At 48.1% G+C, this 16,978-nt stretch overlaps 7 protein-coding genes across 7 annotated transcripts; 5 read left to right on the top strand and 2 right to left on the bottom strand.

Annotated features, from left to right (window-relative positions):
- Positions 1-2,815: 2,815 nt before the first annotated feature.
- On the top strand, positions 2,816-4,207 carry TrAtP1_003871 (uncharacterized protein). Its single transcript, XM_014083558.2, has 3 exons — positions 2,816-3,270; positions 3,344-3,672; positions 3,747-4,207. The coding sequence occupies exons 1-3, from the start codon at positions 3,120-3,122 to the stop codon at positions 3,903-3,905; spliced, it is 639 nt and encodes a 212-aa protein (XP_013939033.1). The 5' UTR covers positions 2,816-3,119; the 3' UTR covers positions 3,906-4,207.
- Positions 4,208-4,912: 705 nt separating this feature from the next.
- TrAtP1_003870 (uncharacterized protein) lies at positions 4,913-5,575 on the top strand (the record flags this gene model as incomplete). Its single annotated transcript, XM_014083497.1, has 1 exon — positions 4,913-5,575. The coding sequence occupies one exon, from the start codon at positions 4,913-4,915 to the stop codon at positions 5,573-5,575; it is 663 nt and encodes a 220-aa protein (XP_013938972.1).
- A 1,374-nt stretch (positions 5,576-6,949) lies between these two features.
- Positions 6,950-7,240, bottom strand: TrAtP1_003869 (uncharacterized protein; the record flags this gene model as incomplete). The annotated part of the gene is made up of 1 exon (XM_014083557.2): positions 6,950-7,240. The coding sequence occupies one exon, from the start codon at positions 7,238-7,240 to the stop codon at positions 6,950-6,952; it is 291 nt and encodes a 96-aa protein (XP_013939032.2).
- A 2,673-nt stretch (positions 7,241-9,913) lies between these two features.
- Positions 9,914-10,894, top strand: TrAtP1_003868 (uncharacterized protein; the record flags this gene model as incomplete). Its single annotated transcript, XM_066112057.1, has 1 exon — positions 9,914-10,894. The coding sequence occupies one exon, from the start codon at positions 9,914-9,916 to the stop codon at positions 10,892-10,894; it is 981 nt and encodes a 326-aa protein (XP_065968140.1).
- A 255-nt stretch (positions 10,895-11,149) lies between these two features.
- On the top strand, positions 11,150-12,259 carry TrAtP1_003867 (uncharacterized protein; the record flags this gene model as incomplete). The annotated part of the gene is made up of 1 exon (XM_066112056.1): positions 11,150-12,259. One exon carries the CDS (start codon positions 11,150-11,152, stop codon positions 12,257-12,259), a length of 1,110 nt encoding a protein of 369 aa, XP_065968139.1.
- A 1,432-nt stretch (positions 12,260-13,691) lies between these two features.
- Positions 13,692-14,510, bottom strand: TrAtP1_003866 (uncharacterized protein; the record flags this gene model as incomplete). Its single annotated transcript, XM_066112055.1, has 1 exon — positions 13,692-14,510. The coding sequence occupies one exon, from the start codon at positions 14,508-14,510 to the stop codon at positions 13,692-13,694; it is 819 nt and encodes a 272-aa protein (XP_065968138.1).
- Positions 14,511-15,461: 951 nt separating this feature from the next.
- Positions 15,462-15,794, top strand: TrAtP1_003865 (uncharacterized protein; the record flags this gene model as incomplete). Its single annotated transcript, XM_014083554.2, has 1 exon — positions 15,462-15,794. One exon carries the CDS (start codon positions 15,462-15,464, stop codon positions 15,792-15,794), a length of 333 nt encoding a protein of 110 aa, XP_013939029.2.
- Between the last annotated feature and the right edge of the window lie 1,184 nt (positions 15,795-16,978).

Below are 16,978 nucleotides of genomic sequence, written 5' to 3'. Positions count from 1 at the left end.
CTACTGCTGCTACTGCTGCTACTGCTGCTACTGCTGCTACTGCTGCTACTGCTGCTACTGCTGCTACTGCTGCTACTGCTGCTACTGCTGCTATTACAGTTACTACTGCTGCTATAACCAACGGATGATGAAGAACGTGGGATCTCAACAGAGGATGAAGAACATGGGATCTTAACGGAGGATGAAGAACATATTGGAAGCAACTCCTCTGGCTCGATGCCCCTCGAGGCAGGTCGGGCCCCTTAGGGCCCCTTCGGGGGAAGGACCCCTCGGTCTATCATATATAGTGCCGGGCCCCACGCCTCTTAGCTAGTAGCAACCTAGCCTTATCATCATCACAATACAATCACTACGTTCACTCTCTTGTGCCTCGTTCAATAGGTTATGAGCCCTCGTGCTCCAAGATCACGACAAAGATCACGTAAAAGCCACCAACTTTACTGACGCATTGTACAGTCGAGGCCTGAAGAACACCAGACTTTTCAGCTGGTGCCAGGTACGCCACCGCTTCCGATTGACAGCCCAAGGCGACGACATATTCGTACACACAAGAGACCAAAAATTGGTCATGTGGGCTAGCTACGGCAGGGGAGGCTTCTCGATCCAATAGAACATGGGATCTCAATGGATAAAGAACATGGGATCTTAATGGATAAAGAACATGGGATCTTAATAGATGAAGAACATGGGATATCGACGGAAGATGAAGAACGTAGGATATCGACGGAGGATGAAGAACGTGGAATCTTAACAAATGAAGAACATGGGATCTTAATGGATGAAGAACGTAGGATCTCGAAAGATGGTATCGGTTAGTACGTCGATTTCTATCAGTCTGTTTAGATTCATCGGTCGTATCGTTTCGGTGCGCCAATTTCTGTCAGTTGGTTAACGATGCTTGAAGACCAAAAGAGAATCATAGGAACCAAGAACGCAAAACGGCTGAGCGCCGGGCTCATAACCGTTGTAAACAGAAGATAATAAATATAAATCTTGTATTATAAGACTAAAGATTAAAAAACCTAGCACAAACGTATACTACTACTACTACTGCTGCTATTGCTACTGTATGCCTACTACATGTACCTACATATAAGTACATGTCCAGTAGTTGCGGCGTCCTTGACAGATTGCGAGTCCTGCCGCCATGCCATCGCCCAAGACCTTTTGTGGCGCCGTCTCCCATCCGATGCATGTTCATCACTTTCATCACAGTAAGCGACCCAATAGCTGGTTTGTGCCAAGTTAATCATCAGTGCTGAAAGAAATCAGGGTTCAATGTTTCTGCGCCCTTGGCACAAGTTCCACGAGCCTATCTATCCCCGGTGTGCCCACCACAATTCGCTATAAACGACGTCTCGAGACCACCTATCAATGCCCAAAGTGAGGGGTTTACTCTGCCACAATGCGTCTTTTTTTTAATGTCCAAGCTTATGAACTCAGCCATTTTGTCCCATTGAGTGGAATGTCTCCTGAAATCTATTCGTCGACACCCATGTGACTCGAGTTTAGAATACATACTCGGTAATCACCCGAAGCACCGCATGGAGTAAAGTGTAATTCTTTTTTCCCATATATAGACTTTGTAGATCAGCGACAATCATGATTGATACGCAGGTAAAGTCATTCTGCCCGGATTCTGTACCGTTAAAGGACTAGGTCCTCCTTGCTCCTGTGAGTAGCTGCATGTTAGTGCAGCGGAGCAGCGTTATGATGCAGCCACCACTTGCCCAGTTCTTCAATATCATATACTTGTACGTGTTAGTGACATGCTATTTTTAGAGCCCTGATCTTGTCCAATATGCAAGGTGATAATGCACCGCATGCCCATGGATGGCGGAGATTAAGAGGTCCCATCTGGGGTCTCTCGATCTTGCTGAGGGCGATGAAGACGATGAAGATGACGAAAAGACGCACTCCACTCCACTCTTCTCTTGGCAGTACGTCTTGGCAAGTGTAGTTGCACATATGTTGGGTATCTCAGCCTACAATTGAGTTCTCAGTAGTTTAAATACACATGCTTATCCTCAGCCTCGACATCATGAGCCGTGTCGTTGAACGTCATGCCTGCTTCTTGAATCGCCATTATAACATGAAATAAACGTGAATTCTTAAGACGTTTTCTTATTTGTATCCATCTATTGTACTATTATACTTTCTTTAAACAGAAAAGACGCTTTATCACGACTGGGGTTCACGCACGGAAGAGATTATTGGACTCGAGTGGATCGCTCCAACGACCGAACTCGTTAGAGAGCTAGTTGCCGCCGGAGCTAAAGAGACTGGATACCAGACCAGCCAGTAGTCTCCAGTGTAAGACGTAGAAAGACAAAAGAGGGGCGGAACAATTAACTCTTGCCGGGGTCCGGACACCGAAAGGCATGCGTCGTAAGCTATCTTGTACAGATAAACATGCTCAATCTGGCCCTTGCATCAACAAGCTTCAACAAACTGGTTACCAAAGAAGAAGAAGCCGAGTTAAAGAGAAAAAAAAAGAGGTGAGTCGCATTTTGCCATGCCAAACTTCTGCAAGGATTCCGAGTCCGCCTCTAAAAATAGCCCCCAGAGGGGTTGCATTGCATGTTAAGCGCCTAGTCGGACATTGGCTTAGCGGAGGTCTCGCTTCGTGAGCCTGATTGGTGCAGCGCTTCCAGGATCAGTGCGAAGAAATCCAGCGATTGGCCCAGCCGTTTTTTTCGCCTCTTGCTGAGCGGCTGCGGGAACCTTTTCCGGGGGCGCGTGGAGGAAGCGGGCGGGCTTTTGTACATAATTGCAGGCGGCATCTCGCCTTTTTATCTTTTGCATCTTGCAAAAACACTCGTCATCTTGGGTGTGTATCTCTGTGTGTTTGTATGATCAAATAGCATCATCATCATCATTTGAGGATTCAGAGTGATTCTTTGGTCCGCCTTGCGCTGGCGACCGCTGTCTTTTATTTCTCCGAGATTGATTGCATCTTTCCACTTATTCGGTTGCATTCATCGACATTTCTAAAGCACAACCAACAGCAGCTCTCCCAAACAGGAAATTTCCCATTACATATCTCTTCAGAAAGGCGAAGCGCACAAGAGAATAAACCGATCAAACCGAAACTAACCACATCACCATCTGCCTCGATCATGGCTGCGAAAAGTCTGCTCATGGCCGTATGGCTTTTGGCTCTGCCACTTCTTTCATGGGCACATGTCGTTATCGTGTATCCCGGCTGGCGCGGCGACAATCTCATAACCAACGCGACATTCCCATACGGCATGCAGTGGATGTATCCCTGTAAGACTATCCATCTATCAATGCGATGCCTACCATCATTCTCTTTGTAGCGGATTGCTAACCATTCATCCAGGCGGTGGCCACCCCGTGACAACAAACCGCACCTACTGGCCCACGACGGGAGCCCCCATCTCGTTCCAGCCCGGCTGGTTCGTGGGCCATGCGACGGCGATGCTGCAGGTCAACCTGGGCATGGGCACCGACGGCCCCGATGGCGGACCGCTGCATATGGAGCACCAGATTGTGCCCAAGTTTGGCATTCTCGGCCCCAGCAACAACCCCTTCCCGGGCACCATCTGTTTGGACCATGTGACGGTGCCGACTGACATCGGCGTCAAGGCGGGAGTCAATGCCACGATCCAGATTGTCATGTCGGCACAGCACGGCGCCGCGCTGTTCTCGGTAAGTACTCAGCCATGAAACAACGTTGTATCGTTTGGAACCGTGAATGTGAGGCTGATGCCGAGATTCAACAGTGCGTCGACATCACCTTTGTCGAGCCGGGCGACAAACGCATCCCGCCTCACAACCGCACCAACTGCTTCAACTCTTCCGACATTGGATATTCAGACATTCATCTCGCCACCATCTCCACGGGCGTTGATCTTGGCGATCTTGGCGAGCTGAAGATGTGAGCGGTCATGACGATTCGGCCATTTATGCCGCTACGCTGGACTGAGGTTGGACATTTAATTAAAAAACCCACAAGCCTGAGATAAAAGAAACGATGAGGACAGATAGAGAACCCTAGGGATGAAAAGGGATGATGATACCCAAAGGCAGATGACGCGAGGTCATCGAAAACGGACCCAGAGGCCAATATTACGAATAACATTATTCACTGTACTTTAGAGCGCAAAGGTTGCCGGTTTTGTCTTTTGTTTTATTTATTAATTGTATATACTTTTATTCTTGAAATGAATGACTTCTTGCATTTATTCTGGTGGCTCTTGGACGCCATATTGCCTGTTTGTCTCGGAGGCTGTGCTACCCGTCAGACCAGCTTCACCCACACTACATCTTCAGCTAGTGACGTGAGGTGTGCCATATCCGTTGCGTGTAACAATGAACTACATGGTACAGAAACATGATTTACTTCTTCTCTTGCAGGGGATTGATGCCCGCCATTATCACTATTGCGGCTGTGAAGGAGTCAAAACACTCATTGATAAGATAGTTCACGTCCCTGACGCTTTGATTACTCCAGCGCAAACAGAATACTTGTCTCGTCGGCCGTTGCGTTTTGTTTTTGACGTGATGCATACTCAAACAGCTTCAAATGCCGGAATCAAGTGGTTTGCAGCCATTTCATTGAAGAAACTTGACTTTCCTACGGGAAACCTGGCTCCGCAAACAAGCTCGTAAGATGAGCAAACCAGTGGCAGATAAACGGAGCGGCTAAGCTCCCAACTTTTTTTGGTATAAAGTTCTTGATTGAACTCAGAGATTCATTGTTAGATAGCTCCCATAGTGGTGACAATTCTAGTTTGTTCCTTTCATCCATTGAACTTTGATACTAGTCTTGTCAATATCCCAGCTGCGATACAGAAGAAGCGCCTGTCCAAGGCATCATCTATCGGAAAACGACAACTCCTCATTGCAGATATCGTTCATGAATACTCTGCGTGCCTTAAAGTCAATCATGGAGACGATCAACTCCTTTTTTTCCTATGTTTCTTCGCCCCCTCCGTGGTCCTCACATCCACCACGACCGCCCTCACCACCATCTGAAGAGCCGACCACTTCTCTTAAAAACAGTTCCTCCAGAGGCAGCAATTCCAAAACCAGCCTTGAAAATAACTCAAAGAAGGTGGTTTATCGAGAATTCCGTCAAGATTCTCAGGATCCAGGCCTACTCTTCAGATTTATGGTGTATGCCTCTGGTGGCACGCTTCCCTCGGAAGTCAAGAAAGTGACGAGAGGAGCGCCGAAACATCAAAAAAACACCGCCAATTGCGTTTCTTCCAGACAAGCAACGCAGTACTCTTGGGTGGTTCAGCCTCAATGCCGTAAGAAGCGCAGAAGGAGTGATAATCTCGAAAATGAGACTGTACAGGCGGAAACTGGCGATATAGCTACACATGAGGTGGTCGCATGTGAGGAAGAGACACACGAGGAGGACATACATGGGAAGGATGCGCATGAGAAAGCCTTTTATGAGAAGAGTGTGCCTGGAAAGGATTCGAAAAAGTCCGTTACCTTCGACATGGCCGCCAATCTACCCAGGAAATCAGCGCTGAAAGTGACGTTAAGGGACAGCGCTCCAGCTCCAAGATCATGGAGACCTAGATTCAGGCTTTACTGATGCCAAAGCTAGGCGAATCAGGATGCTCCAACTTCTCACAGCAAATGTGAGAATAAAACGTCATCTTCTCTACGTCTTCTCAGCTTCTTATACACAAGTACACTCCATGTTCTCTTGTACCAATCTACGATGGCGCGAAAACGACTATACGAGATGCTCTCTTTTTGATGAGAGTTTCAGAAGAGCCCTTGTTGGGAAACGGACAAACACTCAGTCACACGCATACGCACATCTTCTCCTCGGATGGCATATTCTACGCCTCTCTGCATATATACAGAATGGGCTGAGTATAGATGGAAGCTTTGATGCGGTTTAGCTATTGACAGCATGAGTAAATACTGAGAGAAGAATGAAACATGACCGCCTCTGAAATAAAATGTTTCTTATTGCCTATCGAGCGAGTCTCCCTCCCATATTTTCGTTTTTCGGGTGATGGGACTCTAACACTAAGCAACTGCGGCGTAAGGTATTCAAAAGGTTTGAATTGAGGAAATTTGCGGATCAGGATAGAACTTAAATAAACTTGTATCTTGAAGAGAACGAGGGCAAGCCTGGGTGTTTTATCTTAACTTGATGTCCTAAAACATAATATCACACAGCCCACACACCGCTGATATTGCTCCCGAGTTACCGGGTTACGGTTCTCGGCATCGACTTTTTCTTGATCGAAAACACCTGTTCACTGAAGAAGCTGAAAGAGATGCTTGATGTTAATCACGGATGACGGAGATGTATCTGCTCCTCTATAGATTGCTAGAGCGAGTGAGATTGCGAAGGCTTGAAGATCGGGCAGATATTCTTGTCTAGGTGGGCGAGGTAAATTATAGCCTTCTCTAACGTTGAACTACTCCCAATGTTTTAAATAAAACATGCATACAACACTTAAAAAAGAGCAGTGGCAACGGTAGCAGCAGCAGCAGCCCAGGCTATATCTAGAGTGCTGTAATACAACTGCGGCGCTTACATACATATAGGCTCCCTTGGTTACTACTATAGTAGGTACTAGCGTTATTGTGGTTGTGAAGTTGAGATATGTGTGCTGATTGTATAAGAGTTCCCTCTTTTTCTTCGCGGACCTTGCATGGTCTTAGTTCCTCCAATTCCTCCATCCCCTTTCCATCCAAAGCTTGACCTTTCCCAGTGTCATTCTTCTTTCCAGTCCTTGCAGTATCATTCTCAGTTTGTCTTTCCTTCAAGCCAGTTTTGGCGTTGCTGAGGTCGGGGATCGCTACACTCTTCAGTCTTGGGCTACGCTGGCCACGCGATCGGTGGATTTCGTGGCGCGAGCGCCGTCATTCTTTCCGCGACTACGTCTGGCCTCTCGCTTAGGCTTGTCGACGGTAGTCTATTCCTGGTGAGGCCTGGCGGAGGTTGCTACAGTAGGCGCGCCATGAACTTGCGAGGAAGTCGGAGTGGTACCGTCCGCGTTTTTGAGGTCGATAACAGAGTCGTCAAGGAACTAAGGTTATCCCCTTCATCAAGATACTGTCGGTATTGGGCTTTCACGAGCCTGATATGTGCGGTGTAGGCATTCGTCTTCGCTGTTTCGCGGTTCTCCTTTCGGTTCTGTGGAAGTTTACCGCATTTAGCTGACGAGAAGGCGTGCCAGTCGATGTTGCCTACGGTGGTTACATTCTTGAAGTCTATCGTGGGCTTGTTGGCCATCTCAGGGCATCTTCTGCCGGATCTCCGTCTGGCAATTCTCTTGCTTATTTCCAGGCAAGTGGCTAGAGGCACACACCCCGTTCCATCCCATGACCGTTTCGATCCAGTCTCGCGATTTAAGGTAGTGGTGGAGGCTGCGCAGTGTGCGAGACTTGTGACCCGTCAGGACTGTCTCTTTGCTGACCAAGATAGTCAAGGCCTGCGCCCGCGTGGTCATAACTGCCAGTCGTTCATCTTCCACCAGGAAGCCTAGTTTCTTGAAACATACTAGGTCGCAGATTACAATTTCTGCTTAGTGACTGGGCGAGTCATAAACAGCCCGGACGGACCAGAGGCCGGGAGGTATCTTCGCGTAGGGAATTCCAGCGAGCTTCTCCTCGAGCAGGCGCTTCTACTCGCTGTATTCTGTCATCAATTTTGCCTCCGCGCCATCCTCTCTTAAGTTCTTGGTTGGGGCTGCATCTGAAGTCTGGGACTTTGAAGTAGTCCCATCGCCTCTCCCGTCCTTCTATCACGGGGAAGACGTAGAATTGGTTGGAGACTGAATGGGGTTGTAAACTCTGCTATACGTACATGTAGTCTCTGACGTTTCGGACAACGGCTTGGAGTTCTTCGAGGAAGGTTGAGAGATGGTCCAGCATGGAGAGGGGCTCACGGCGGTGACGTGCTCTGCCTCCACGATGACTGAGGCGGTCACGAATGAGGTGTTCGCCGTGCTGATGTATTTATCAAGCAGAGCATCTTTCACCAAGTGGAACATTTTTTTTTTACATCGTTGAATAGATCTCGGTGTTTCTCATTCTGATGATGGCCTCTAATGAAAGGCAAACGCTACGCCATGTTTACATTGCGAATCAGGAATTTCACCGAAAGCATGCTTTTAGTGTTCGGTCCTCATCAAGGTCTGATTTCGACGCGTAGGTCTGGAGCTTCGTCAATAGTTTTCTCGATCCGTTTAGCTGACGGGCCAGTGATGGGCTAGCGGCGGGCTGATCGTCGAGGGTCTTGGTGGGGAGATCTTAGGAGTTTTAAGCGCAATGCTCGGGTGGTGGATTCCATCGTGATGTTGACCGGATTTGGTCAAGGTCAAGGTCGAGATGCTTTTGACTACCTAGATGTAGGCTTTTCTGGTGTAGTGCTTGATGAGTGCTATTGCTCTACTACTGCTGCTACTGCTGCTGCTACTGCTGCTGCTACTGCTACTGCTGCATCAATCTATAGATAGAGTGCGGTAATACAACCGGGTTGCTGGATAGAAATTCCCTTACATTAATGCAGACTAAACAATAAGAGTCAATGAGAAGCCCCAAAGATATTATAATAGAGGATTGGGTCCTATACGGAAAGGAAAACAAACCCACCATTAGAGAATACCTATTGTTGGATATTTATGGGAGGCACGGGGCTCACGTGACCCACTGCGTACGCCTACTTCTTCCCTCCTCTTCAGCTTCTCACTTTGTTCCTCTTTTTCTTCTTCATCATCCATCATTTATCTACTCGTTTCCAGTCACATTCTATACCTAAGTAGTAGGGAGAAATTAATTCCGACGAGCTTCGAGTGTAAATACCACTCGAAGCTCGTCGGAATTGAGTTCTACCCAATACAGGTACTTTTTGTTTCTTTTGAGCTCCATTGCCTTTGGTTGTTGAGATTGATCTCCTTGTTTCTTGCGCTCATTTGTGTCCGCAGCCCTCAGGTTGAGAACATCCAACAGCCTTAAGCATAGTCAGGCGCGTGTTCCACGCGTATCATCCGCCTCGGCGTTCGATTTCCGTCAAAGAACCAGCCGCTCGTCTTCGTGACGAGGGCTGTAGAGCAAAGGCTCACCCCCGGTGCCTAACTGACTACAGCACCGGGTTTATTAGCTCACCCAATTTGGTTATTGGGATTGATCTCCTTGTTTCTTGCGTTCATTCGTGTCCGCAGCTCTCAGGTTGAGAACATCCAATCACTTTTCGTACAGTCAGGCGCGTGTTCCACGCGTATCGTCCGCCTCAGCGTTTGAATTCCATCAAACCAAACAGCTGCTCGTCCTTGTGACGAGGGCCGTTGAGCGTATGCTCCCCCCGGTGCCCATCTGACTACAGCATCGGTTTGTTACCCTCACCCATAGTCCGTCCTCGAATTTATGCCGACCCGCAATTCTGCCCGTCGTATAGCCTCCTGGCCGACTTTGAGCTCCTAGCTCCTTCACATAAAGGACGTCTGACGGAAACGCCTTTCCGAAGTGCAGCTGGCTCATTCAATTTCTCAGTTAAGCATATACTCCTTCCAGTGCCTACCTGACTACAACTTCGGTTTGTTACCTTCACCCATGTTTTGTCTACGAATTTATGCTGACCTGCAATTCTGCTCGTCGTGCAGTCACCAGTAGGTATTATTTCATGTTGCCTTTTTTTTGGTGGAGCGCCCCGCAATAATGCCCTAACCACCCCACCCACCCCTGATTGCCCCACTCTGGGCACAGATTTATTCCCCGCTCCCACAAAGTATCCTCGTTTTCTCATCAGCCACCTTTATCACGCACGACCTCACACCACACCCTACCTCTTGTGTACATTGTACCTCGAGCACATCGTACCTTGCCCTTCTTGTCAAAGCGCCCCGCCAGAAAAGCATAGTCGAAAGCATCTTGGCATCAACCTTGACCAGATCTGGTTAACAGCACGATGGAATCCACCAGCAAGACCATCGATCTCAAGATCGTCCCCACCGAGACCCCCGTCAAGACCCCCGTCGATCAGTTCCCTGATCAACCCGTCGTGGAGTCCGCTGGTCATTGCGGAAGACGCAGCAGACGCAATGCCTGCCGAAAAGGCAAATTCGATGACCTTGATTATGACAATGTCACCTATGAAGGCGTGGACCGAACGAGCACTGCAGGCAGCGCGGCACGAACTTTCGTCTCCCGAGATGAAAGAACCTTGTCTCTTGTTGTCGGCGTGGTCGAGGAGGGCATATGGCAAGTCAAGCAAGCCATCGCTTGCGCTGAAATTCCCTTTCAAGCAACAATGTTTCCAATCCCCGGCACCGAGTGGAAACCGCATGCGTCCGACATCGATGTTTACGGCATCGAAGCGAACAACCGGCCGCGCGCCTACATGCTCACGATTATCCTAGACGAGGGCTTTAACCGCGAACTACTCCCGCAAGTGGGATGTCACGCAGAGATCTTTATTAACATCGCGCAACGCCCACACAAAGTGCTCGAGGCACGGCTCTCAACCGCTGAAATCATTGAGGTAGCCAGGAAACTACAAGACCACTTCGCAGTAGCCACTTCCAAGGCCGACAAAGAACTCTCAAAAGCTCAAAGGAAGCTCGACAAACTCGAGGAGCGCGAAGCAGATGAAGAAGAGATCGAGGAACAGAGAACCATCACCGAAGCAGTGTATGACAGTACCTACATGGAACATGCCACCACCAGTGTCTACGGTTATATCTCAAGAATATCAGCTCACATTACCCTGAGAACTCCCAATACAACAGACGATGTTCGTCGAATGATTCAGGCACAGCTCATCGCCGAAGAACTCCGCGCTCAGCCGGGAGAAGACGAGGTAGCACACATGAAGCGAATCCGGACCTGGCTAGGCCAGCAACGGAACATCATCCGCCCATTGGTAAACCAGCGCCTAGAAGAACCCTAGAAGGGCTTTCGAGTCAATCCACCAGCCGGAGTACGCAATGATATCGCCTTGTTCTATGCAGAAGTTCCTGTTCAGGCAGATTGGCCAAGTAACTTCAAACCGCCCCCGTTCATCGTCGACGCCCCTCATAAAGTCCCGCTTCACCTTGGTGCATATTTCGCAACTATTACTCGTGGTGAAAAGAAGATCCTCGCCCGTATCGAGTATGATTTTGATGATAAATCATTGTGTTACGAGGCAAACGCAATTAATCTCATGAACAACGTGGAGACTAATTCATCTGCTGCGGAATGGTGGGAATACATTCTAGCCTTCAACCCGGACCTTATTACCCAAGAGTCAGACCTGTGGGAGAGATTCCCTGGAATCGCGGACGGCGCTGCCAATGGTCGTTTTGTTGGACAGCACCTTGAAGCAGCGCGCATCCTGAAGAAGACTAACCAGGGCAAGGTCATTATTGCGGGAGGTCCCGGCTCCGGAAAGACCTCTTTTGGAATCCTCATCGCGCAGGCCGTTGTAGAAGGGGGAGTCGTCGACACTTTACCTACCCCAATCCCATCAGCAGCAAGTTTGACATGGGTGGAGCTAGAAAGACGACTGAACGAGCAAACCAACGTTCTGCGCAAGGCCCTGGTAGTGTGGACTGCACCTCAGAACGCGCAAGTTCTTGATGCGACAATCCGCCTGCACAAGGCAATTCCCGGCGGCATCATCATCAAAGTGCACACATGGAAAGCAGAAGTCGCAGCCTTACTGGACGCAGAGGTCCGTACCCCAAAGGTCATAGAGCCAGGCCCCAACGCCACCGCTACGGAACGCACCATCGCCCGATTGTTGAACACGTTTTACACGAAGGAGTTCAATAAGCACAGCCCAGCCGCAGACCCGTACTCCATCTCGTCGCAGTTGCGAGCACGAGCGATGGCAGATCCTGAAGCAAACCGGCTGATGTTTGAGGTTTGGGAGATGAGAGTCAACGACCCGGTCGTTTTCGAAACCAATTGCTCCGAAATTACAGCCAGATTTACAAGGATCATGAAAGATTTCGTCCGTTCTGCAAACGTTCTTGTTGGTACGCCGGTCGCAATCAAGATTTTATTCGACCACCTATCAAGCAGATCAGAAGCGTTGCGCCCTGATCTTATCATCAACGACGAAGCTGGCAGGAGCACGGAAGCCATGTCCCTCGTGCCTTTGGCCAAGTTCCCGGAGACACCAACACTTTGGTTGGGAGACGGCAAACAACTCGGTCCAATGACCCCGGCCGCATTCGACTCAGTGGACAAACCGCTATTCCAGGACCAACGTGGCATGAGCCTCCTCAAGAGAGCTCAGGAGACGGGCAACGCCGATTTCACCTTCTAAGAGCCACAGGGGACATGCTGATGCGCACGAATGGATGCGAGAGACAAGCTTTGGGTGGAAAGGGATGGAGGAGCTGGAGGAATTGAGACCATGACATGCATTACGCTGGATGGGATGTTGGACTATTGTACTACTATATTTCCTTTTTCTTCTTCTTTTATATATATTCTTTCTTCTTCTTAATTTTACCTTCTTTTCTTCCGTTTCACTTTATGATGCGGATATTATGTGACCTATTGCGTCGCGCTTAGTTGTTCTCTCCTCCTCAGCTTGTCACTAGGTAATTTGGTTCTCCTTCTTCGTCATCATCACAGTTTTCAGTGACAGTCACTCTTTGCTTCTCTTGAGTCCTCGTGCCTTTGTTTGTCGTGTCTGTTCTCCTTGCTCTCGTTTCGCTCGTGATCCGCATCCTCGTGATCCCTCGTATGTGGGAGGTGTGATGTGTAATCTAGATCTAGATCTAGGATGATGCGGGATGCGAGTCCCGCTTCCCACAGCAACTCAATTTGATTAGCAATCGGTAATTATCTCAACTACCTAGATATTCCTTATTACATACAGCTCTAGTAACTATCAGAATAGGGTCTCAGGGGCTTAGGGGTATAGAGTATGTATGCAAAGTGTGATTTCATTCTAAATGGAACTCATTTCGTTTTGAAAGAAAAAAGTATTCTCATAGGACAGAGACACAAAGGCCACTTCCCTTATTTTATTAATGAGATATGAAATTCAATGTATTAGGGCTTGTTGGGGGACACCTGCCCCGACGTCCCCAGGGAAGGAAGGACGAGGACATCAGATCTTATATATAGTGGCGTTAGGCCCCAGATCCTACGAATGCAAGCTTTTTGATCCAGATATACGTGCCCCTACGATCTGTACCGTAGAGACCACGTTCCGGATCGGCTTCATCTCTGACGACACTCGCTTGACGCGTAATAGGGCTAATCTCTTTGCTCCTAGCAAGCAAGCTCGCTTCCACCCAATTGCCTGGACCTAATGCATACATACAACTCCCGGATGGGTTTATCAAGGGGATTAATGGAACATGAAAAGTTATCCCACATCCCAGCTCTATTATCCCGCATCCCAGCTCGATTATTCAGTCACCCAGCAGTAGCAGCAGTAGCAGCAGCAGTAGCAGCAGTAGCAGCAGTAGCAGTAGTAGCAGTAGTAGCAGCAGTAGCAGTAGTAGCAGCAGTAGCAGTATCAATAGTAGTAGCAGTAATAGCAGCAGTAGCAGTAGTAGCAGCAGGGTTGAGCAGGTCAATATGATTCAAGCTCAGCGAATATGGCTTAAACACGGGTGTAAGCTTGTTCCTGGATTGTGGGTAGCGATCATCATGTCAGTGTGAATGGGTTGCACGCGTCTTTGTTCAAGAACATATTTCCTTCGAGCCCTTTTGAGCCCTTTTGCCTCGCGTCTCTCATCCTATGAGGCTTTGCTTGAATGCATGTATTCTTCTAAACGTGCTTTTTCGGCCGTTGAAGATCGGTCTTCCAGGAAGGCAGGATCTGGTATGCACAAGGTGACCTTTTGTCGCTCATCATCCCACCTGAATTCCTTGAAGAATAGTAGAGTAATAAAAAGTATCGCAGTTTTAATGATGGGCACATTTTTCGCGCAGTTTCTCGGTGGTGTAGCTAGAGCTTCTAGATCCGTGCTGAAATAGGCCGCAATTTGAAGTGAGTCCTTTTTCTGGATATAGAATTGTAGTTGACTGTGGGCAACCTTGTTGCGATCAACATACGCTCCTATGGCCTTTGCAACACCCAGCGTGTCCTGGTTTATGAGCCTAGCAACCACTTGCAGCAGCCTCACTAGGGGCACGTCGCTTGCCAGTGGGTCGTTTGGACATTCCTTACCGGTGTTGAATACATTTTCATCTTGTAGACGCTCGTATATCGCTGACCATGATTCGCGCAAGAAAAATTGCCATGCTTCTTTCTCCATGGCGTGAGGCGCAGGCTTAAGGTCATCGGCGGGCTTGAGCTCGTCCGGATGAGGCCTGCGCTCGTCAGGATCAGAGTCGGACTCGTCAGGAGTAGACTTGGGGCTTCTGATGACATGGTCGTTGTTGTTTCGGAGGTCTCTCGCTGCTCTTCTCATGTGGCTTGTGTATAGAGCCAGATAATCGCCGTATCGAAGATGAAATTGCACCTCCATTAGCTCTTCCAGTTTTCTAAAAGCTGGTTCATAGGCTTTGTCGGTGCTTATTCGATTATGCATGTCCGATATCTCTTTTGTCATCTCGCGAGCAAACCTTTTCTCCTTCCGGAAGTCAGGGTTTTCTATTTGATCATCTAAACGTTGAATAAGGCCTTGTACAATCTGTTCAGTCCTAGGGCTAATAACCCGACGGCCTTCTTCTTCGGTTTCAAGGAACTCGTGTAGTTGAACCCTGCAGTTTAAGAATTGCTCTCGGCGTGTGGTTTTGGCCATGCCGTCCTTTGCGGACGCTCAACTCGGAAGCCATAGCGGTGATTGGAGCAGAGAGCGGCGGTAAATATAACTCAAACAGTGCTGAGAGAAGAGTTGAGCAAAAACTGGCGATGCAGATGACTTTCGGGTATAAGGGTATAAGGATGTGGTAGGTATGAAGAAGACAGTTGAAGTAGAAACGAGGGCGAGAAGGCGGTTTATTAAATAACAGCTTCTTTACTATTGAGTCATTTATTACTGCCCCAGCGGTATTAAGTTGTTGGCATCAAACTTTATCTTGAGCGTAAACCTTTGTCTTAAATCTTATTGTCAAGCAATCTAGATAGATGATTAAGCTCTAGTTATCTGCCTTAATATGGCCAAGCGGGCTGAACTTTAAAATCTCTGTAGATAAGAGCTTAATTGCAGAAATACTCGGCGTCTTGTAGGTCCGTCTCTGCTACTGCTACTACCTCTTCTACCTCCACCACTTGTGCTACATCTACTTCTACTACGTCTACTTCTACTACGTCTACTTCTGCTACGTCTACTTCTACTACTACCGCTACTACTACTACCGCTACTACTGTTACTACTGTTACTACTGCTTAACTTTTAAGTGTATATAATAATTAAATAGCTTATGGACTTTATATACACAGTCTAGCTTTGATGGAGCGAACTTCACTAGTACTGCTGGTATAGATGATGTGACCCAAACGGCCACTTTTAAAACCATCACTGGTCATCGTCGACGAAGCAGGCTGACTGACTGAAGCAATGAGCCTGGTTCCCTGGGTTCAAGTCTACAAAACACTGTTTCAGCCTCAGAGAAGGCAAACTCTCGTCGAGAGAGTCCAAGGAAGTGGAAAGATTGACTATACCCTCTCTGCAAGTTACAGAGTGCATGTTGACGCACATGAGTGGCCACGAAGCCGAGTATATGTCGAGGACATGAAAACGGCGGTGAAAAAGGATGGCATGTCAGAGTGGAAGCGCTACATTTCGAACGAGTGTAGCAAAAGCCACCGCCGATTCACAGATCCAGCTACTAAGATGGTGTTTGTTGATGTCAACGACGGCGAGGAGGGAATGCAAATGCCTCGTATGTGAAGGACGCTTCATACGAGAGCTGGTCTCAAAACTCGTTACATCTGCTGCTAAAGATGAGGTAAACTTGCTTCAAGATGAGAATTCACAATGCCCTATACTCATGCCATACTTTGCTATTTAATTATACAAAGTTTCCTAGCGGGGCCCTGAAGTGGCTTTTAAGCTTGCAGAAACTATGTGCCACGCAACATATACTCGGCTCTATTTACTAAATCTTGACTCAGCCCTCTTCCAATTACAGAGGAACATGGTCCTGAGGAATTCAACGGCTATTGGATAGGCTTGGAGTCGTTGCCCGATAGTGATGATGAAACATCTATCAGCTGAAGGAGTGTAATTTGTTTCACGGTGCTTGTAGAATGATACATTTCCTGGTATGAAATAAGTATATGTTGATGTGTATGTTGACTTAAGATCTTCAGACTTTGCTAATTTGTATTGACCTAACCATTCAAATCCTTCAAGATGAAGGTAAAATCAGTGGTGTAACCCAGTATGCTATTCCTTTAGGAGATGGATTTGGGTAACTTTGAGATGACTTGGAGTTTCGCTACCCATGATTCGGGTGATTGTAGCTGATCGTATCCGAATCTGAAAATCTCTAGGCGCGGATTTCATGTGTTATATACCATTGGCAGTGCGCAATACAGTATATATGTCATATGCACTGTATGTCAACACATGTCTTGCTTGAAGAATCCAGCGTTTAGAATAACCCGCTGCAGCTCACAGGTACTCGGGCAACATCCGTTGGGCTTCTACAATTTCTAGAGGCACATTTTGGCCGGGTCAAAGAGGCGGTGCATTCCCCTCCACTTTTCTCGAGAACCGCTGTGATGAACACAATTTTTTCTTTGCAGTGCAGATGCACGGTGAATTTGCACAGTGAATTTGCACCGAGCCTAGCGTGCAGCGTTTGGCCCAACTGGGGTTCGCGCTGATCCGTCTCCCCCCTGTCCAGGCAGCCTTACAAGGCACCTGTGACGCTGAACAGTGAAGTGAGGCTCATTGGGAGGCTGTGAGGCTTAGCTGCCAGCTGGAGCACTGCGGCTCATGATGGTTCTCGCCAGTGACTCAATCGGCGGTCAGATCCTTGTTTGACTTGTTTGATGATTTTTTACTGTTGTTGTGCACGGTCTTTTCCCTGGATCGCTCATGGCCGGTATGGAGGCCATGGAGAGGAA

The sequence above is a fragment of the Trichoderma atroviride genome, chromosome 2, assembly GCF_020647795.1.
Source record: "Trichoderma atroviride chromosome 2, complete sequence".
NCBI lineage: Eukaryota > Fungi > Ascomycota > Sordariomycetes > Hypocreales > Hypocreaceae > Trichoderma > Trichoderma atroviride.
This window is presented reverse-complemented; position numbering and strand designations above follow the sequence as displayed.